Raw genomic sequence first — 23,636 nt, 5'->3', positions numbered from 1 at the left:
TCTGGGAGAATGAAGCCACATATACCTTCTGGGAAGCAGCCTCGGTGATGGGGGTATATGATAGGGTGAGTCCATGACCCAGCCTGGTGGGCAGTCTAGAGGTACTGATCACATACTTTGTATGTACCAGGACTGGGAGGCATCTGGACGACTGCTGACTTCCAGGACAGTCTAAGGGGGTGAAGGCAGGCACAGAAGTCAAAGACAAGAATTTCCTTTAAGGGGCCAGGTATCCAGCTAGAACCCCCACTTCATTCACCTTCTGGGCTGGGGGTGTAATGTCCATTTAGGAATAAGGCACAACATTATTCTGTTATTACCATTTTTGTATCGCTTCATGTTCTTACCTCCTTTCAATTCAACTATCTCATTTTGTCCAAACAAGGACAACCTTGCAAGGCAAGCAGCCAGAAGGAGAAGGAAGCACAGAGAGATTAAACAAATGACTTAAGCCCACTTAGCAGAGGACAAGGCGTGAGAGCTCCATTTCTGTACAAGTGTTCTTTCCATGAGGCCCAATATAACTAAGTCCACCTTTACTTCATGTTTTTACCTTTCACATGAGCATTCTGCACCAATGAACGTGGGAACCTTGTCAAGAGCTAGACTGTGGCTTTAATGTTCACATTATGGAAGGAATTGTGACACATTTACTATGTAAAAGGCACATAACAGGGCAGGTAAGTCTTGATATTTAACACAGAGAATTGACTGCACGTGACCACAACTTGGATTTTTGCAGATCTTCAAGTTCTTTGTGGAGACACCAGGGTTGAAAGACCCAGTGTGGATCTTCCTCAGGAAATGCAGATTTATTCCCAGCTTCCCTCTTCCTACCCCAGAGTTTGCTAAGCAAAGAGCTGTACAGTTAGTGTTAAAAGATGCCACGGCACATGTATAAAACCCAACGAGGTAAAACAACGTGTCTTGAAATTCTTCGCTGTAAAAAAACAGGGGGGCATCGTGGAAATACATAACATCATGTGGCATCACCTTCTCTTGGTCACCCAGCAATCTCTAGCAAATGAATCTTCAAAAGAAAAAGACTAGCTTATCACGAACGAACTACTACCAGCACAGTATGTATATAAGCAATTTCCTTAAGAATATGTTTCTACTTAAAAATTAAGATCAGTAAAGGGCATTTAGGTGATGCATATTTTTGCTAGAAAAGTATCTTCAACCAGGAGAGTGGAACTCACAGGTAATAACGATTAAGGCTGTAATTGTCTCAAATTGCAAAAAGCTTAAAGTTATAAGATGGTTTGCTCTCCTCTGTGGCAAAATGTCCTACTTTAGGTGTCATTATAAACACTTGGGCATATTCACTTTTTGCAGGTAAGTCAAATGAAAAAATGTTCAAGGCAAGAGCTTAAGATGAAAAGTGCTTCTTCATAAATATGCAGTGGTTAATAAGATGATGTACTTGCTCAGGTGTTTTAATGGCTCCTATCAAACAGGACACCAGTAATTAGTGCTCGTAAAAAATAAAATTATTGTGGTGGGCCTCTGCACTGAACTTTTTCTAACATTACTCACAGCACATGCTGAATATGTTTGAAAGAATCACAACTGTTACACTTATTTGAATTGTTGTTATTTAAAAGACCAAACAGGGGCGCCTGGGTGGCTCAGTCGGTTAAGGGTCCGACTCTTGATCTCAGCTCAGGTCTCTATCTCAGGGTTGTGTGTTTAAGGCCCGCTTTGGGCTCTGCCTACTTAAAAAAAAAAAAAAAAAAGACCAAATCGCTACAGATGTCAGGGGATGTTTCAGAACAAACAGAAAAAGGGCTCAGAAAGATAGTAACAAAGGCTATGACTGAATGGGTACAGTTCTGGAAGGAGAAGAACAAACAGCAGAGTACCACAGGAATTAATGCTAGGACGGGTCTTATTCTTACAGATGATCTGCAAGAAGGAACTCAAGAATATCTCCAATCCACTGACTGCACTCAGTTCTGCCAGCTGACAGCGATAAATTACAACGATGGAAGGGGGCAAGGGTTGGAAGCTGAGCTTCGACACAGGCAAATGTAATAGTGAGAAAATAATGCAAAACACATTAAGGATGACAGGTTTTATACTATCATTACAAACAGATACAAAGATACCTAATGACCACTGGAATGGATTTCCTGAAAACCATCAACCATATTACTGTAAAAGTCAATCAAATCTGGGACACAGACAAGAAGGCTAGCAGAAGATGTTATCCTAAACTTGTTTAAAGTGTGGTACATCATCCAGTGCAGTTTGCACTCCATACACTAGAGCCCCAGCAAGATATAATAGACCAGGAGACCTCGAACAGCAACTAAACAATCCAGGAGATGAGGCTGAGATTTAGGAGAAACAGGATTGTGAGATCCAAACAGAGCTTGGCAAACTGCCCACGGGCCCAGCCCCGCCGGCCGCCTGTTTTTATAAATGAAGTTTTGCTGGAACACAGCCGCCCGCATCCGTTTATGAATCGTCTGTGGCGGTCTCTGAGCTACCACAGCAGAGCTGAGGAGTTGTGACAGAGACCATCTGCCTTGTGAGGACTCAAACAGTCACGAGCTGGCCTTTACAGGATAAGCCTGCCGACCCCTGACCTAAATCATACACGATGACATCACAAACGATTTAAAGTTTGGAAATTAACATAGGCAAACAGAAAACCGGGTTAAAAGTTAACGTAGGAAATGCATTACCCCGGATGGTATCAAAGGCCAAAACCTTCATTCATGAATGATCTCTAAGTTCCTAAGGAAGACAGATATTTGGAAGAAAGAAAGATGCTTCATTTTTGGAAGCAGAAAAGTAAGAGAGGAACACATATGCCCATCGTCTTAGTTCCAGCAAGGCAATCATGCCTCTATTCCCTACAGCTACTGTCAGAGATGAACTACTAGACTGGAAGAAGTATGGGTCTGACTTAGAATGACCTTGGGTCTTACAGCAACTGACCTCTGCCCAGCGCTATTCCTCCTAAGGGAAAAGGATGGCCCTCCTTTGACAGCCTGCTGAAAATGGCCCACAGCTAAGGTTGATGCACTTGAAATTTTCTGTCCTTCTCATAAGTCAAAGTAATGAGTGCTTCTGGAACCACCACCACCTCCAAACAGGACATGATACAAAAAAAGCCCTGAGCATGTTGGCCACCTTGAAGGCAGGGAAAGAGGAAAATTCTTTAACATCCACTTTCCATTCTCAAGGCATCCATTATTCTGTTGGCAAGAGAATGACCTCACTGACGAGCTGTTTTATTTCCCTGCCTCTGAGCAGCGCTCACTTGTCTGAGACCAGGCCTGGACTGAGGGATGCCGCGATTTGCCATCAGGTGTGGTTTATGGCTGGCTTCTCTACTCTCTGTATCTGGGAGACAAAAACAAGCTGCAGCCCACGAAGCCGAGGAGCTGTGGGTGGCAGTTTGAGAACATCTGGAAGAGGAAGGGGTTTTTGCAATACACAAGTTGCGTTGATCATTCCAAGCACAGGAAAAAAAAAAGTTTGGCTATCCTTGCTCAAAGGGATTCTTTGTGTTGCAAAAATCTGTTCACCTGTTCACCTCTGCGCCAGTAACAATTAGATCTGGCCAAATGAGTTTTAGTTATACGTTGAGTATTCCTGATGATTAATAAAGTTAATTGCAGGGCACCTGGGTGGCTCAGTTGGTTAGGCGACTGCCTTCGGCTCAGGTCATGATCCCGGAGTCCCTGGATAGAGTCCTGCATCGGGCTCCCTGCTCGGCGGGGAGTCTGCTTCTCCCGCTGACCCTCCCCCCTCTCATGCTCTCTCTATCTCATTCTCTCTCAAATAAATGAATAAAATCTTTAAAAATAAATAAATAAATAAATAAATAAATAAATAAATAAATAAAGTTAATTGCAGGACCTGGCTAACTTAAGAAGGCCGAATTTTAATTATATATCTATGAGACTTTTAGGTAGGTGTCTGGCTACAACCAACTCTTATCTGGTTTTCACAATGTTTTTTTTATCATTCAGGTAAAATCTACAAAAATAAAAATTACCGATGGAGAGCTCATTACAATCTTTAATCCACATAACATCACTCCACCCAAGGAGGATTTAGTATGCTTTAAAATGGACTAGAACACACTAAACCTATGTGGTAAAAATGTACTATCTTTCCAAGCCCCCCAAAGATATCTTAGTAACAGCTCCTTACCTTTGATGGAGGGTTTGGCAATGACGCTGAAGGTTTCGGAAGCCTATGGAATAAAAAATAAGAATCACAGTTATGGTTTTTCATAGACAAGCAAACAGAGAGACTGGGCCAACTGAGGACTTAGCAAGTGCTACTTTCATGGACTAGCTTCTCCTCCATGTGTCCTCCTGGACTATCACCTCAGTGTAAAGAATGACATTTCTCAAAATGAAGAAATCTACATTTTGTTCACATTGGAATTGTCTGAACTAAAAAGTAAATTAGAACTTATTTGTTGCAATGGAACTGCTTTTCTTCAGCCTCTATAAATTTACATTTTGGCGTTGTAGTATTTTTTCCTTCATAAATGACGAATCCAGCATATATTTTTTTTTAATTTAAATACAATTTAGTTAACATAGAGTGGAATCCAGCATATATTTAAAAGTGAAAATTATTTTAACTGTTGACAAAAAGTCAGACAAGCTTGACTTTTCTTCAATTAAAGAGAAGTTTAAATGACATATCTTCCTTTGGGAACCTTTAACCAAAAGCTAATCACTTCTGAGGAGAAAAGATTCTAAAAAATAATGGGAGTACAAAGACATAGGTCTCGAATGAGACAAACAGGCACTGAGAAACCCAGGGAAATATTGAACAAAAAGATAGGGTTATCAATTTCCACCAGTTTCCACTAATTGTTTTTTAAAGTAAGACCTATGCAATTTGCTAAAAACAGCAACTATGTATCTCTTAAGAAGTCACTTTATCTTCATGTATCAGAGGAGAAAGCTATTATAAGAATCTGGAAAAGCTATTATCACACCCATAAAATCTTAAGAATAGTTGCTAAAATCTAGAAAAGAAACACATTCTTTTCAGCCTAAGGTAAAGTCTTTATATTATATTAAATATCTTTATGAAGGATATAATAACACAGAGCAAATCATTCTTAAACTCATTTTCTACCCTCAGACACAGATTGTGTTTCATCCTTTGAGTTCCAAGTGCTGGGCATAATAAAGGTACTTGGCAAACATCTAATGACAGTGAAAATGGTACAAAACCTTTAAATGTAACTTTCAAAAATATTCTAGGGGTGCCTGGGTGGCTCAGTCATTTAAGTGTCTGCCTTTGGCTCTGGTCATGATCCCAGGGTCCTGGGATTGAGTCCCTCATTGGGATCCTTGCTCAGCGGGGAGTCTGCTTCTCCCTCTCCTTCTATCCCTTCCCTCCACCTCCCCCATTCCCCACTCTTGCTCTCTCTCTCTCTCAAATTAAAAAAAAAAAAAAAAATCTTTAAAAAAATATTCTACATTCCATCTCTTGTTTCTTCTAATCTTTATTTCTCCTAAAATGATCTTCACATTAGTGAAGTCTAACTGGAGATAAAATAGTATAATGTTAACACTCTAAAATCATACCAACTCATAATTCCAGTCCTAATACTCATCAGTTTCTGCAATCAGTATCCACCAAATCAATTTGTTCCAATAAATAAGTGTCTATTAAAAATCACCTTCAAACCATAGTCTAGGAGGTAACTCAAGAATAATTTATCAGAAACAGTGATGTGATAAAGTCATTAAGGAACCTATTGCTGGGAAACCAAGAAGCACCAAGGTACTTTCTAATTGTGACTAAAGATGAACGATACTTACTTTAAATATTTTGATAAGTCATCACTTAATTCTTTAGGGATATAATCAGATATCAGACCATGTGCATAACGAATATAATCCTCTGAAAGAAATAGAATGGAGAGTATAAGGAAAAAAAAATTAGTAACAGCTATGGTAGTTTTACAGTCAAACTGACCAGAGTTAAAATTCCGGCCTTATCTGGCCTTAGAGACTCACTTAAGCTCTTAGCCTCCATTTCCTCCTTTGTAAAATGGGGATGCTAATATCTCTGGTTAGAGCAGTGAGCTTTATGTCATGGATGAGATATGACAGGGTGATATCGAAGAGATAAGATGACAGAATACAGCAGATGCCCACCAAATGATAGTTAAAACAAAAATTCAGGGTCTTTTTCTTAGTTGAGGCCTTTGAATACAAATAAAGCTCAAAATCAGCTGTAACGACATGACATATTCATGCCTTTTAAAGACTAATCTTTTCTAGGTGTTTCCATATAGAATAAATATAATTAATGAATAGTAATGAATATATTCATTTAAGAGACGTAATATATGATATGTCTCTGTCAAGTACTTGCTTTATAAGAGTCCTGAACATTATATATACTCTCAAACTAATAAAAATGCCTTCAGAAATGTAAAAAACTAAGCTCGGTAGAAGGTATAATCATTAATTCTAAAGCATGTGGACACTCAGTACTAAAATGAAGCCTCAGTATCAATGAGATGCAGTTATATAAGTCAAAATCTGTTGTTTTTTTTTTTTTTTAAGATTTTATTTATTTATTTGACACACAGAGAGAAAGCACAAGTAGGCAGAGAGGCAGGCAGAGAGAGAGAGGCAGAAGCAGGCTCTCCACTGAGCAGGGAGCCCGATGCGGGACTCGATCCCGGGACTCCAGGATCATGACCTGAGCCGAAGGCAGTCACTTAACCAATTGAGCCACCCAGGCGCCCTCAAAATCTGTTTTAAAGCCTTGTTTTTTAATTCAGTATTTTATGTAGAATACTAGTGGATAATCAAACTTAACATATGGGATAATCATACGGGGATATAAACTACCAAAAGCACTATCTCAGGTTTGTTGCTGGGATATTCATTTGCTTCTTTTTTTCTTTCTCTTCTGCCTCCAAACTAAGATAATAATTTGCCTAAGCATTAAAGTGACTGCTTCCTGGAGCACAAAATCTCAAAGTCTTCAGTGAGAGATTTACACTACCAACGTAGAACTGAAAGTTATCAACGGGCCCTTCTTAAAATGTGTTCTTGGTTCTAGGTTAGTAATTATCCAATAAGTCATGAATAGACAAAGGGAACTAAGAAAGCCAACACATTATTCGTTTGCCTCTTCTGGTAGCTTCCTGAACTAAAGATCTAAAAAAAAGGAAAGCTTACTTTATCACTAGGCCCTACATGGCAATATAGCCGTGTCCAGACCCTTATATTTAGAGACTGGTACAAACACTGGATTCAGAGCGGAAGACGTGGCCTAGCTAGGATGGGTGACCTTGGATAACTCATCTACTCTCTGAGACCACAGTTCTTCACTTTTAAAATGAGATCTGTCTAAATAATCTCTAACATCCCTTTACCTTCTTTAAAAAAAAAAAAAAATCTATGGTCCATCCATCCACTCCTTCTCTTTTGTTAAAGCCAGTAAAAAACCGTGAGAGCTGGTAAACTCAGTGTGGCCAAAGCTGTCCACTATTTCCAGAATGGCAGGAGTCCTCTACCATCTACATGTGCAAGGTGTTTTAAGGTAGATTTCTGCAAATCAAAGACTGCCTGAATTACCTTCAATCACAAACAGACTCCTGGTCCTAGTTTTATTTGTTTTAATGATGAAACTCAGATGCTTTGGAATTGTATGCCCACAACACGGGAACACTGAATTGGAGCTTAAAGTCAAAAAAGTTTCTGTCCCACCATTTGGGAATGTTAATTGCATTATATAGCTGTTTTTATTCAACTATACATAAAAAAATAAGAGGACACTACACTGGAAAAAAACAAAAGAATGTACCATAATAACCTAAAAGAAAAAAAATTGCCAAGGGAATCAATTTTCATCTAAAATCAAAACATTAAGACCGATAGTAGGACATACACTTCTTGAGAATAAGATGCAGAGAGGTGCAGCCCATTGGAAACCCAGGGCCATACAAACAGTAGGACAAAAAAAGTAAGAGTGTGGGCTTCAGAGTCAGGCAAGCTCCATCAGTAGCTCAGCTTCACCATTCACTCACTGTGGAACTTTGGGCGCAGCCTCCAGACTCTCACTGTCAAATAAGACTTATAGGGAGGGTCATCGGAGATACTGTATCCACAGGCAACTCAAGCAAAGGGCTTGACACACAACACACCCTCCATAAATGATAGCCAGAGTTGTTAGGCTGGTTATGACCATTAGTGCAAAATAAGTATGTGTCAAAGGCACGATCTAAGTATCAATTAGTGACAGAAATGATCTATGGTAGAAATCTTACTGGGTTCTGAAATAAAATGCACATGTGCCACAAGATCCAAGAGAACACATGGGCAAGAATGAGAAGCTTCTGAGACACTAAGATTGTAAAATCGGGGATGCCTGGGTGGCTCATTGGGTTAAGTGTCTGCCTGCAGCTCAGGTCTTGACCTCAGGGTCCTGGGATTGAGCCCCGTGTGGGCTCCCCGCTCAGCAGGGAGTCTGCTTGTCCCTCTCTCTCTCCCCCTCCTCCCCGCCCCCATACTCGTTCACTCGCTCTCTCTCCTCTCTCTCAAGTAATAAATAAAACCTTAAAAAAAAAGATTTTAAAATGGTAAGACAGGCATTTATACATCAGCAACTTACTCCAGGCAAAAATGATTTCTGACAAAATGATTTATTCACCTTCCTTGTCACTGGAAACCTGGTCACCAGAGAAAAATGCAGTTGCCTGTACCCGGCCACCGACATTTACGTTACTGCTTTTTAAGGCTGATACAGTCTGATGAACCTGTGAAGTAACCAAAAAGGGAACATCAGGGTATTTCCAACTAATGTTAGAAATCCACCACCTTCCAGATGCTTCTCAATCCATTTAAGATGCAGGAAGGAGCATCTGAGGATCTAGAAATGTCTTCACCAGGTATCAGATGATGAGAGATGGCCACAGCATTTTGGGATGATGTCATGACATGGACTTCTTAAGGCCTACACAATATGAGAACACCGGCTCTGGAGTTGGGCTGCTTGGGTATGCTCTGTGACCATGGACTACTTACTTAACCTCTCTGTGCCTCTATCTAATGGGGACATGAGTAGTACCTAATGCATAGTACAGCTGTGAGGATTAAATGAGTTCATGTAAAGCCCTTAGAACAGAACCTGGCACAAAGTTTATATGCAATCATTTTTCTAAACAGAATAAATCAGAAATTTCCTACTTCCGAGATGCTGGAGGAGCAAGACGGCAGAGGAGTAGGAGACCTGGATTTCATCTGGTCCCAGGAATTCAGCTGGATAAGGATCAAACCATTCTGAACACCTACAAACTCAACAGGAGATTGAAGAAAAGAATAGCGGCAACTCTCTGAACAGAAAAGCGACCACTTTCTGGAAGGTAGGACGTGCGGAGAAGTGAATCCGAGGTGATATTCGGGAGGATAGATGGCGGGGGAGGGGGCCTCCGATGCTGCTTCTGGCAAGTGATAGAGCAGCGGAGCACAAAATCGGAACTTTTAGAAGTCGGCTCCACTGAGGGAAGTCGCACCAGTGGCTAAGTGGCAGGTGGAACCCTCACTGGGACAGTGTGGTCTCAGGACCCTCGGGGTCACAGAAAGACTGGGGGTGCCTGAGTGCAGCAGAGCTCCCAGGTATCAGAGCAGGGAAGCCGGTTGCAGAGACAGAGCCGAGGCCCGGGCTCTCAGCTCGGGGTTGCCATAAACTGTGATCCGTGGCACAGTCAGGCCACTGCTCCTCCAGCAGGGACCCAACAAGCGGCAGATCCGGGAAGACTCCCCTTCCTTCCCCAGGAGGAGCGGCTCGGGAGCGCACTGCAGGGATCTGCTGGGTTTGGAGACTCCGCATGGGGTCGGGTGCCAGAGAGAGAAACGCTGGGTCACAGGCCGGGTGAGCACGGAGTGCGGCCAGAGACCAGGGAGACGGGAGTGATTGCTTTTCTCTGGGGGCACACTGAGGAGTGGGGCCCCGAGTACTCGGCTCCTCTGGGGCAGAGATTGGGAGGCCGCCATTTTCACTCTCATCCTCCAAAGCTGAACAGAAAGCTTGCAGGGAACAAAAGCTCCCAAGAGCAAACCCGAGCAGATTACTTAGCCCAGACGGGGCAAGGGCGGGGCAATTCTGCCTCCGGCAAAGACATTTGGGAACCATGGCAACAGGCCCCTCCCCCAGAAGATCAGCAAGAACAGCCAGTCGAGACCAAGTTTACTGATCAATGAGAACGGCAGAACTCCAGCACTAGGGGAATACAGCACATAGAATTCATGGCTTTTTTCCCAAGATGCTTTAGTCTTTCAATTTTTTAAATTTTCTTTATTTTTTTCTTTTTCTATTTTTTTTGAATTTTTCTTTTTCCCTTTTCAACCAACATCGTATCAATCCCTTTTTTAAAAATCTTTTTTATTTCTCATTTTTAGAGTCATATTCTATCCCTTCATTGTAGTTAACCTTATTTTTTGTATATATATAAGTTGTTCTCGCTTTAAAATTTTGGGATACAGTTTCTTCTAACAGACCAAAATATACCCCAAATCTAGTGTATGGCTTTGTTCTAGTCTTCTGCTTGATCACATTCTCTCCTTTTTAAATTTTTCTTCTTTCTTTTTTCAAACAATTTCTTATCAATTCCTTTTATAAAATCTTTTATAATTTTCATCTTTACAGTCATATTCCATCCCTTCATCATATTTATCCTTATTTTTGTATATATGTAAGTTTTTCTTTCTTTAAGATTTTGGGAGGCAGTTTCTTCTAACAGACCAAAATACACCCAAAATCTAGTGTGTGGCTCTATTCACCAGCCTGATCATATTATTTTTTCTTCCTTTCTTTTCCCCCTGGTTGCGGGTCTCTTCTGATTTGTTTAGTGTATATTTTTCTGGGGTCGTTGTTACTCTTTAAGCATTTTGTTCTCTCATTCATCTATTCTTCTCTGGACAAAATGACAAAATGGAAAAACTCACCTCAAAGAAAAAGAACAAGAGGCAGTACCAACTGCCAGGGACCTAGTCAGTATGGACATTAGTAACATGTCAGAACTAGAATTCAGAATAATGGTTATAAAAATACTAGCTAGGCTTGAAAAAAGATACTAGAAGATACTGGAGAATTCCTTTCTGGAGAAATAAAAGAATTAAAATCTAACCAAGTTGAAATAAAAAAGGCTACTAATGAGGTACAATCAAAAAATGGAGGCTCTGATAGGATAAATGAGGCAGAAGAGAATTAGTGATATAGAAGACCAAATGATGGACAATAAAGAAGTTGAGAAAAAGAGAGATAAACAACTACTGGATCACGAGGGCAGAATTCGAGAGATAAGTGATACCATAAGATGAAACAATATTAGAATAATTGGGATCCCAGAAGAAGAAGAAAGAGAGAGAGGGGCAGAAGGTATATTGGAGCAAATTATAGCGGAGAACTTCCTTCATTTGGGGAAGGAAACAGGCATCAAAATCCAGGAGGCACAGAGAACCCCCCTCAAAATCAATAAAAATAGGTCAACACCCCGACATCTAATGGTAAAACTCATAACTCTCAGAGACAAAGAGAAAATCCTGAAAGCAGCTCAGGACAAGAGGTCTGTAACCTACAATGGTAGAAACATTAGATTGGCAGCAGACCTATCCACAGAGACCTGGCTGGCCAGAAAGGACTGGCATAATATATTCAGAACACTAAATGAGAAAAATAGGCAGCCAAGAATACTATATCCAGCTCGGCTGTCACTGAAAATAGGAGAGATAAAAAGCTTCCAGGACAAACAAAAGTAAAAGAATTTGTGAACACCAAACCAGCCCTACAAGAAATATTGAAAGGGGTCCTCTAAGCAAAGAGAGAGCTTAAAAGTAACAGACCAGAAAGGAACACAGACAATATACAGTAACAGTCTCCTTACAGGCAATACAATGGCACTAAATTCATATCTTTCAATAGTTACCCTGAATGTAAATGGGCTAAATGCCCCAATCAAAAGACACAGGGTATCAGTTTGGATAAAAAAAACAAGACCCATCGATATGCTGTCTTCAAGAGACTCATTTTAGACCCAAAGACACCTCCAGATTGAAAGTGAGGGGGTGGAAAGCCATTTACCATACTAATGGACATCAAAAGAAAGCTGGAGCGGCAGTCCTTATATCAGACAAATTAGATTTTAAACCAAAGACTATAATAAGAGATGAGGAAGGACACTATATCATACTTAAATTAGTCTATCCAACAAGAAGATCTAACAATTGTAAATATCTATGCCCCTAACATGGGAGCAGCTAATTATATAAACCAATCAATAACAAAAGCAAAGAAACACATTGACAACAACACAATAATAGTGGGGGACTTTAACACCCCCCTCACTGAAATGGACAGATCATCCAAGCAAAAGATCGACAAGGAAATAAAGGCTTTAAAAGACACACTAGACCGGATGGACTTCACAGATATATTCAGAACATTCCAACCCAAAGCAACAGAATACACATTCCTCTCTAGTGCCCATGGAACATTCTCCAGAATAGATCACATCCTGGGTCACAAATCAGTTCTCAACCGGTACCAAAAGACTGGGATCATTCCCTGCATATTTTCAGACCACAGTGCTTTGAAACTAGAACTCAGTCACAAGAGGAAGTTGGAAAGAACTCAAATACATGGAGGTTAAAGAGCATCCTACTAAAGAATGAATGGGTGAACCAGGAAATTAAAGAAGAATTAAAAAAATTCATGGAAACAAATGAAAATGAAAACACAATTGTTCAAAATCTTTGGGATGCAACAAAGGCGGTTCTAAGAGGAAAGCATATAGCAATACAAGCCTTTCTCAAGAAACAAGAAAGGTCTCAAATACACAACCTAACCCTACACCTAAAGGAGCTGGAGAAAGAACAGCAAAGAAAGCCTAAACCCAGTAGGAGAAGAGAAATAATAAAGATAAAAACTTTTACACAGCAAAGGAAAACAGTCAACAAAACCAAAAGACAACCGACTTAATGGGAGAAGAGATTTGCAAATGACGTATCAGATAAAGGGCTAGTATCCAAAATCTATAAAGAACTTACCAAACTCAACACCCAAAGAACAAATAATCCAATCAAGAAATGGGCAGAAAACATGAACAGACATTTCTGCAAAGAAGACATCCAAATGGCCAACAGACACATGAAAAGTGCTCAACATCACTAAAACCTCAATGAGATACCACCTCGTACCAGTCAGAATGGCTAAAATTAACAAGTCAGGAAATGACAGATGTTGGCGAGGATGTGGAGAAAGGGGAACACTCCTACACTGTTGGTGGGAATGCAAGCTGGTGCAGCCACTCTGGAAAACAGAGTGGAGGTTCCTCAAAAAGTTGAAAATAGAGCTACCCTATGACCTAGCAATTGCACTACTCGGTATTTACCCCAAAGATACAAATGTAGTGATCCGAAGGGGCACGTGCACCCTAATGTTTACAACAGCAATGTCCACAGTAGCCAAACTATGGAAAGAGCCTAGATGTCCATCAATAGATGAATGGATAAAGATGCGGTCTATATATATACAATGAAATATTATGCAGCCATCAAAAAAATGAAATCTTGCCATTTGCAATGACGTGGATGGAACTAGAGAGTATTATGCCAAGCGAAATAAGTCAGTCAGAGAAAGACAATTATCATATGATCTCACAGATATAAGGAATTTGAGAAACAAGGCAGAAGATCACAGGGGGAGGGAGGGAAAAATGAAACAAGATGAAACCAGAGAGGGAGACAAACCATAAGAGACTTAATCTCAGGAAACAAACTGAGGGTTGCTGGAGTGGAGGGGGGTGGGAGGGATGGGGTGGCTGGGTGATGGACATTAGGGAGGGTATACTGTGGTGAGCGCTGTGAATTGTGTAAGACTGATGAATCACAGACCTGTACCCCTGAAACAAATAATACATTATATGTTAATAAAAAAATTTCCCACTTCCTAGGAATTTAAGAAAAGAGACACAATCAATAAATATAAACGTCACTTTGCTATTCGTGACATTATCATTTGCTAAGGACAAAAACTAAATGCCAAGATCCTTCTCAGCACTTACCCTGATTCTTCACCTACTACTAAGGCAAATGAAGGGTGAACCACAGGGACACTTTTAAAATCCTTCCACTATTTTGTACAGTAGGGGCCTAACTCTGCAAGGTTCATTTCCATGTTTCTAGGTTCCCTGTGTGCCCCGTAACATGATATGACAAGCATGTTTTTACATACAAGACAGAGGAGAATCTTAGGAATCAGTACTATACTGGTATCCACTGACCTTGAAAAACTTTGTTATCAATAGACCCAGTCTGGTGAGATTCTTAATCAGTGTGTAAGTACACAATCTTAGACCAGTGGCTTTCAAAGTGGTTTGTTTGTTTGTTTCTACTATGCCCACAGTAAGAAATATATAGCAACCCAATACTTAAACACATATATAAATATATGTTTCAAACTTAATACTTGTCCTTACTCTCTGCTATATTTTAATATATCCCATCCCATCCCATCCCATCCCATCCCATCCCATCCCATCCCAATCCCATTCCATTCCATTCCAAGAGAAATACTGGTTTTGACCCACTAAATCAATTTGGAAAACACTGCCCTAGACTTTATATTATTTTAGGATTTTAGGATCACTAAGATCCCTCAGGCAACCAGAAGCTGAGAGTGAGACACGCTTCCTCTAAGCCTGAATCCTGTCTGCCTCAGCCCCCTGCCTTGCTATGTGATCAACGTCAACCTCTGAGACAACAGCAGGACTGAGAGCAGCAAATGTGCATCCCACCTGATACTACCTGGCGTGGAAGACTCAAATCTACATCACCAAGTAGTGAGAACTTCTTTTGTCCAGTGGTGAGGATCACGGGCAATGGGGATGCAGGTCAAAGGAAAACATCAAGCTAACTCCAGAGACACATGAGTTAGGGAGGATGAAAAGTAAAAGATTTCTTTTCATATTTGGATATCTTTACAGTTTTTCTCCTTTAGCTGGATATACAAGATGGCCTTTGGATTCAGACTTAGCACCTTCTCTAAACAGTTTTTAAAAGGAGCATTAAAACTTTTTCTGCCATAAGGTATTGGAGATGTACTATACCTTTTTTTCCAGCCACTTTATTGTCTTCTCCTTGCTGTACTTGTAATATTTCTTTTTGTCTATTTCTGGATTAAAGAGAAAAAAACAGAAGAGTGTATTAAACAAAAAATAAATTCATGATATGTATATATACATATAGAATATCAACAACAATTAATGTTTCATAGCAGTTTATATTCTTGAAAAACTCAATTTATAAGCCTGAGAGCATATTTGAGAGGTTAAAAAAAAAAATCCCCAAACAGAACTTGGGTGCCTCAGGTTTCATCCAAAAATTAAATGAATGGGAATTTAAGGAAATCATCAAATTTTACTAAGTTATCATCCCAAGGAGAAATTATTTTTCTTTTCCTTTTATTACATCTATATGAGATGACAGATGTTAACTAAACTTATTGTGGTGATCATTTCATAATACCTGTGAGTCAAACCATCATACCATACACCTTAAACTTAGACAATGATGTGTATTAATTACTTCTTAATAAAACTGGAAATAAGTACACAAACAAGTCTGTAGAAAATCTGTAATTTTTAAAACTCAGCAAATTAACATGCCAAGCAACCTTCATTTTTTTTGAAATAATCTGAAGCTTAGCTCAGTGTTTTCAATGAGAGACTTCTTTTCTAAAATAAGAATGGAAATCCCAAGAAAGGAAACTGAAACTAAACACAGATGCGTATGAAGTGCACTGCAGGCATTGAGGGAAAAAACCTTGTTAACTACGTGGTACTGTCCTGGTGGGATTAGCGAGAAAGAAGAAAAGATATGCCTATCTTTGAACGCATTACCAGTATAACCGTAACTATATCTCAGGGGAATTTGGATTTACGACAGGCTTGACCTGGCCCTTAATGGGGATAAAACTTTCACCTCTTCTAAGTTATACTTCCTCCCCTCACAGTCCACCTAGCTTTACATACTGTGACACGAGGCGTTATTTCCTTGGTAACACTTCATTCATGGAGTTTTTTGCTTTCTATGCAATCGGCAGAGGCAGAGGCTTGCGGCTCCCAGCCTCCTGCCTCATGCAGGAGTGATCTTTGAGATCCCCGGAAATCTTAGGGCCAGATGCAAACTCCCCCCGTGTGACTTTGCTACCCGGATAGAATGACATTTTCTCTTTCCTCCATAATCTTTGTGGGAAATGGAAATGTATCTTCAAGCCTGTGTACGTTCTTTATATACATCTCTCACTGATGTTCAGAATGAATCTCAGGTGAAAACCACTGTTTGTCCCCACCTTAAACGACTGGGTTAGAGTGAAGTGAACTACATTGTCCAAAGTCACTGAGCCATTAAGCAGGGTACCAGACTCCTACTAGGCTAACTTCAGAGCTGCGGATCTGATGTTCATTTTATCAAGATCCATTAGGTCTTCACCCTTCTCAGTACTTTTGACCCTGTTCTTTGTGGGAAAAACTTCTCCTCCATGATTCTACAAAAACTTTTCCTCTTGGTTCTTTTAGGTCTCTGGTGACTTTTCCTCTGATTCTTTTTGGGCTCTGCTTCATCCTGCTCTGAGGCCAGGTGTACCCTTCTCTGGGGGTGAGTTCATTTTGTTTCAAGAAGACCAAATAACCCCAATCAGGAAGCCCAAAGCCCTGAGCTGAGGCTCTGTGCCTAAAGACAGACTGTTCATCTTCCTCCCAAACCATCCTCCCGGTCAACCAGGCTCGGATCTCAAAGCCATCACTTCCTCCTGCCTTGCTTTCCACATTCTATCACTGGATTCCAGCGTTACCTGGTGGAGGCCGTGGGGGAGGAAAAAACAAAACAAAATGAACAAACAAACAAACAAATGCCATGTCAGAAATGAGGAGGCTTAGCTTCTCATGGATCAGTAACTACTTCCATTTTTTTTTAAATCACCTTTATTTAGAAATAATGTTCATATGGTTAATATCCCCATTTTAAGTGTACAATTTGAGGAGTTTGAACAAATGTATACATACGGTCATGTAACTATCACCCTAAACATAAAGGCTGCTCTGAACATTCTTGCACAAGTCTTTGCATGGAGATGTGTTTTCATAAGTCTTGGGTAAATGCCTAGGAGTAGAATTACTGAGTCTTAAGAAACTGTCAAGTGGTTATACTATTTTATGCTTCCACCAGCCAGGTAGGTGAGTTCCGGTAGTTCCTCAACTTATTGTTTTTCCTTTTTATTTCAAGCCACTCTAGTGAATACTAATGATATTTTCCTGTGGTTTTAATTTACATTTCCCTGGTGACTAATGATATTGAACCTGTTTTCGTGTGCCTATGGGCTATTTATAAATCTTCTGTTGCTAAGTGTCTGTTCAAACTTTGTGCCGATTTTTTTTTACTGGGTTGTATGTATATCATCTTATTACTGTGTTAAGAAAACTCTATATATTTGAGATACATATCTTTTATCAGATAGACCATGTAAACATTTTCTTCCAACTGTGGTTTATCTTTTCTTTTTTCTTAATGGTGTCTTTCAAAAAACAGAAGATACTAATTTTGATGAAATGTAATTTATGGTTACATTTATAATTTTTTTTTTTATGGCTAGTGGATTTTATGTCCTAAGAAATCCTTGCCTATCCCCAAGGTCACAAAAGTTTTCTCTTATGTTTTCTTTTAGAAGTTCAGTAGTTTCCATTTCTGCATGTAAATTAGTGATCCATTTTGAGTTAATTTTTTCTGTATGACTGTGAGGTGAGGGTTAACATTGTTTTTCATATGAATATCCAATTTTTCCAGATCATTTGTTGAAAAGACTATCTTTTCTCCCACTGAATTATCTTGACACTATGGAAAAAATTCAATTGACTATATAAGTGTGGGTCCACTTCTGGATTCTCTATTCTGTTCCCTTATCTATATATTTATCCTCATACCAATGCCACACTTTCTTGATTACTATAGCTCTAGAGTAAGTCTTGAAAGCGGATTGTGTAAGTTCTCCAACTTTGTTCTTCTTTTTCAAAATTGTTCTGGTTATTGCAGGTCTTTTGCAAATTCATATTAATTCTAGAATCAGCTCATCATTTTCTTCCCCCCACTCCCTCCAAAAAAGTCTGATAGACATTACATTAAATCTATAGATCAGTTTGGAGAGAATGGACATCTTAACAATACTGAATCTTCAAATTCATGAACATGGTACATCTATTTACTTAATTCTTTAATTTCTCAGCAATGTTTTGTAAAATCCAGTGTACTGGTCTTGCACATACTGTGTTATATTTATTTCTAGGACTTCATGATCTTTGATGATATTCTGAATATGTTTTTATTCCATTGCCCAATTGTTCACTGCTAGTATACAGAAATATAATTCATTTTTTATAAATTGACTTTTTATCCTGTTTATTAGTTATAGTAATTATTTTTTTGTAGACTCATTTGGGCTTTCTACATACATGTCCATATTGTTTATGAATAGAGATAGTTTCACTATTTCCTTTCCAATCTATATACCATTTATCTTTTTCTTGTTTTATTGAAACTGTTAGGACTCCCACTACAATGGTGAATAGAAGTGGTCAAAGCAGACATGCTTACCTTATACCCAATCATAGGGGAAAACTGTTCAGTCTTTTACAGTGAAGTATGATGTTAGCTTAGGTTTGTCATAGACACCCTTTTCCAGACTAAGGAAGCTCCCTTCTATTCTAATTTGCTGAGAATTTATATTATGACTGAATTTTGTCAAATGATTTTTCTGCATCTATTGGGATCGTCATGCAGTTTTTCTTTTGTCATGTGTAAATATGGTGAATTATGCAGATTGATTTTCTAATGTTCAACCAACTTTGCATTCCTGAGATAAATCCCACTTGGTTATAATATGTTATCCTTTTTACATATTTGATTTGCTAATATTTTATTAGGAATTTTTTAGTCTATGATCATAAGGGATATTGGCCTGGTTTTCTTTTTAAAATAATTTTGACTTTGGTATTGGGATAATTCTGCCTTCATAAAATTAGTTGGGAAATATTCCTTCCTCATCTAATTTCTGAAAGGATTTGAGTAAGTATCATTATTTGAGTATTATTTCTTTCTTAAAGTATGGCAGAATTCATCAGTGATGCTAACTGGGCCTGGAGGTTTTTTCTTAGGAAATTTTTAACTATCAATTTATTTCTAATTGAACAGTCCCTGGACAAGATGATCACTAAGAAATATCCAACTCGGATATCCCAGAATGCTACAAAAGGACCAAATGCATGAGCTACTGCTTAATTTTGAAATTTACAAATTTTGATAAGTAAGGGGGTTCAAAATATTCATGAAGGCCACAGATTACCCAAAATTATGACAAATACCATAACATGTCTGTTCGTGTCTTAAATTTAATATTTGCAAGAGTTGGTGAGTTAGACAATATGTACATATGCTGGAAAGGTTTCTTTCCTTAATGTGTCTGGTGCCTATAAAACTGGTCTCAAACATCTGGAAAGATTGGGTTTACAAAATAAAGATGGAATAAAAGTGACTCCACAATTAAATAACATGTTCAGCAATTGGGTAATCGGCTCACAATCCTGAATCTCCCTGATGTATTATTGAACAAACTGCCTAGAGCACATTTTCACATCTACTTTCTCAATGTTTTCCATAACAGAAACTCATATGGTCTCTTTTTTTTTCCTGCCTCCTGGGGATAGAAACTTGGCAACTGTACTTGGGGTATTTTAATCAGGTAAGTTTTCCCGGCTCTTCCTGTTAATCACATCGGACAGCCTAGTGCAGCTTTGGCTTGCAATATGAAACAGTGTTACACTCAAGATGAAGTTCATAACCCTTTATTAGGCCTTTCCCCTGTCATCCCTCCACTGAATGTGAGCTTCTTTGGCAAGAAACATACTGAGCCCCAGGGCTAGCAAACACAGACACATCATTTCCTTCACTAATAAAGCAGGCAGTGCTAACTAAGGTCACGGTCATCGTCATTTGGGATACAAACAATCGTGGCTGGGTTTACTCAGCAGGGATGAGGTGGGTAGGGGGAGGTTCTCATAAACCTAGCAGGCTTAACCAGATCTTTAATGCCACAGACTTTTGAGACAGCATCTGGAGTTTAATATCAAACCAGCTGGCTGGGGAATCTGAGTATTTCAGGGTTTGCTCTATCTGCAGAGTGCCTATGGAGAGAATGGACGTTAAAGACAATCAGCTCTCTCCTTTATCTTTGCTCCCTCTCATGGATACCACCTGACCACTCCTTAGCAGTCCTCTTTGTTTAATTTGAAAATCCTAGCAATAAAATATGGAGCGGAACCAAACAGTAACTTATAAATGGACAGTAAGCTAAATTTGAATAGGCAGCTGGGACCCAAGGCAATCGCTAAAAGAGGGGAATGGGTGCCTGAGAACAGAAAGCTCACTGCTGGGATGAGAAACTTGTCTTTTCCTTACGTTATTGTAGTTCTCTGTCTTCTTTCCTGACTCTCTCTTTTTGCCTCACAAAGGGAAATTATGAAGATGGGATATACAAGATTTTTTTAAAAAATAAGTTTCTATCTTTGCATGAGATACCACCTAACAATTCTACCCAAGTCTTCTGGAAGTGTTACACAGTTGCAAGAAGGAGAGGAAAGAGTGGTTGTCAGACAAGGGTTCCAATTCTGGTTCCCCACTTCTACTTCTGTGATGCTAGTCCAGTAACTTCACCTCTTTGAGCCTCGGTCTCCTCATTTGTAAAAATGTAGGTTGTAACAATAACAAGAGGGAATTACTGTAAGGATACAATAACGTATGTAAAATACAGATGATACATAATTTCTCATTAGATAGTAGATATTTTTATTATTACCTGATTATCCCCATTTCTACTTAAACCACTTCAATATATATTTAGCAATGGACCATCAAACAGATGCATGCGGGTGTGCCCAGTACTTACACATCAACAAAGAATTAATAATTTCTAATTCAGAAGCCTTAATAGTACTAACATTTACTGAGCATTTACTATATATCCAGTACTCTTTGGGCATTGATTTACTTGTATTACATCATTTAATTCCAGAAGCATCTCTTTATGGTAGACACCAGAGACTCTTAGCTGCAATATTTAAATAATGTTCACATCCCGGTCATTCAATAATCTCAACACTATAAAGGTGAGAAAATAAAAGCTTTATTTTTTGATCTAGAACAATTTTGCAAAGTACTAACTATAATGTATGGGGGATACTCTCAACCCTTCAAACTCTTCATCTTACAGACCAAGGATGCTGAAAATCTGATTTCTTCAAAACTATACGGCAAATATACTTTTAATTTTCCTTGCATGCCATCAGATGCTGAGATCAGATTACCAGACTGTTCTTAAAGAAATTCTTTCCCAAAAAAGATATGAAGCAAATATAATGAAATATAAACCTTTGTTGATTATTGGGTCGAGTGCAAATAATATTTGCAGTTTTTTATCTGAATTTTTTGTATCTTTAATTTTCTTAACTAAAATAATTGTTTTATTGGCCCATGTACTTTTATTTTCAAAGCAGATATGTTATCAGCCTATATACATTCCAGGTTTCTAAACACTCTTAGCCTCAAATTTTTCTTTCTTTCTTTTTTAATGATGGTAAGGCAAAACATAAAGTGATAATTCAGATTAAATTTCATATAGTAAAAGATGTATGCAATTTTCTCTAAAAGTCTTGACAGTTTCTTCATAATTAAATTCTTCCCCTAATAAATGACACTCTGTAAATCTTAAAATAATGAAAGGTTTAAAAACAAAACCAAAAATTTTAAAAACAAGGAAAAAAAAGAAATTGTAGGATCTCTTCTATCTCTTAAGTATGCTTCACCCTCAAAAAGACCTCTTTATCAAAATGCACATAAACAATCTCACATTACTTGCCTTACCCCTTAACCCAGAGCACAAATATGTGAAATATTTTCTTTATGTCAGTTCTGTATGCAAGGACAGCATACTGAGATAGACATCTTTTCCCATGAAGATCCAAAGGGAAATTCATAGTATTTTGAAGTTTATTTAGAGCTGGTCAAACAAGATAAGTGCAGGCCATGCACTTTCTATTTCAGCAGAACTTCCAACTGTTAAGCCATGTTGAGGAGTGACAGAGATTAGGACAGGAGTTCAGATAATGATTTAATCAATGGTCAGGGGTTCCGTGTGAAAGAGGGAAGGAATGAGAGGGAGGGAAGTTCTTGCTTTGAACTGCAGGCTGGTTTGTTAGGTTTGTTAGGCTAAGCTAACAAATGCCAGCGTATTAACACCATTTCTCAATCTGGGTTTCTGGGTTTGGGTTAAGATAACTGTTCTTTGTACAGCTCATGTAAGCATTTGGGATAATGAATTCATTGCATTTTCAGTTTACGTTAGCTGGGCAAAATTAAAATGACTTGTACTTATTCCTCATTATTTAAGCTTTCAAAAATGGCTATGAGCTACTTCATTTGTTCACCCACAAAAAGACTGTTATCCCCTCCAAGCTCAGCATCAGGGAATGTCTTTGAGAGAGCTTGTTTGGAGGTTCTAGCAGGGGAGTGCAGCTACTCGTATACCCTTGACCCAAGAACGGTCCTCCTCTATCGGGGAAGGTCGTCCTCTTCGACCGAGCGCGCAGCTTCGGGAGGGACGCACATGGAGCGGTGAGGGAGGAAGGGGACACCCGCCTAGCCAGCCAGATCAGCCGAATCAACCCTGGCGATCAATGGGGTGACAGATGTCGCAGCCAGATCGCCCTCACATCCAGGGAATGTCTTTAATGGGACTGTTTTGATAAAACCTTGGTGCCACATTCCATATCCAAAATGAAGCTCTAAGCCTGGCCAAGGGTGAATTTAGTTGAACCTAAAATGTAAAATGCAGTCAGTGAGGTTCTCCCCTTTCCCACTGTAAGCTTACACTTCTTGGAACGACCACTTTCTTGGGCTCAGAACTGTCACGGTTGCCAAACCGACCATGAACAACCACAGCTCATCAGCCTGTTGTTTTGGTTCCCATACTCCATGTCCATATTAACCCTGAAACTACCTGGATGACTTTTTGGAGACACAGATGCTAAGTTTGTATAGTGTTTCTAACTTAACAAGACATACTTACATACACTGCCTCACTTCCTTCTCTCAGAATTCAAATGAATAGTATCTACTACTCCTCTCTTCAGTACCCGCAGCCTGCTCTTCCCACCTGTGTCTCCAGGAGGCCACCCCCACTGCGGGTCAGGGCACAACTCAACAGTCATCCTTGACTCCTCCTCCTTCTTGACTACCACCCAACCCCGAATGGGGCTGGTTCTACCTCTCGGGGCTACTTTCTGCTAGTTCCAGGTGCTAAGCTCAGACTACCATCATTCCTGCCTAGACCACTGCAGCAGCCTCTGTGGACCCGGCCTTAGATTCTCCAATAGGTTTTTCACATTATAGCTCTTCCCTGCTCAAACTCTGCTGACACTCCACTACCATTAGACAAAGTCAGACACACATCAGGCCCTTCATCATCTGAACCCTTGCCCTGCATTCCCACCCCTTTCCTTCCTTACCAACCTAAATGCATCC

General features: G+C 39.4%; 1 protein-coding gene across 5 annotated transcripts in view; it reads right to left on the bottom strand.

Moving 5' to 3' along the window:
- RNASEH2B (ribonuclease H2 subunit B) overlaps nucleotides 1-23,636 on the bottom strand; it is an 84,779-nt gene that overhangs the window by 27,079 nt on the left and 34,064 nt on the right. For all 5 annotated transcript variants that reach the window (XM_045869390.3, XM_045869388.3, XM_045869387.3 and 2 more), the window contains 4 exons: nucleotides 15,119-15,183; nucleotides 8,665-8,770; nucleotides 5,814-5,895; nucleotides 4,174-4,216 (listed from right to left, as the gene is read on the bottom strand). In XM_045869390.3, the coding sequence (XP_045725346.1) occupies nucleotides 4,174-4,216; nucleotides 5,814-5,895; nucleotides 8,665-8,770; nucleotides 15,119-15,183 (296 nt within the window). The remainder of the gene's footprint in view (nucleotides 1-4,173; nucleotides 4,217-5,813; nucleotides 5,896-8,664; nucleotides 8,771-15,118; nucleotides 15,184-23,636) is intronic.

Source organism: Mirounga angustirostris, unplaced genomic scaffold (genome assembly GCF_029215605.1).
Source record: "Mirounga angustirostris isolate CCGP_5_RB_7025 unplaced genomic scaffold, mMirAng1.0.hap1 SCAF_3, whole genome shotgun sequence".
NCBI lineage: Eukaryota > Metazoa > Chordata > Mammalia > Carnivora > Phocidae > Mirounga > Mirounga angustirostris.
The sequence above is the reverse complement of the archived record's forward strand: the minus strand, read 5'-3'. Positions and strand labels throughout refer to the sequence as shown.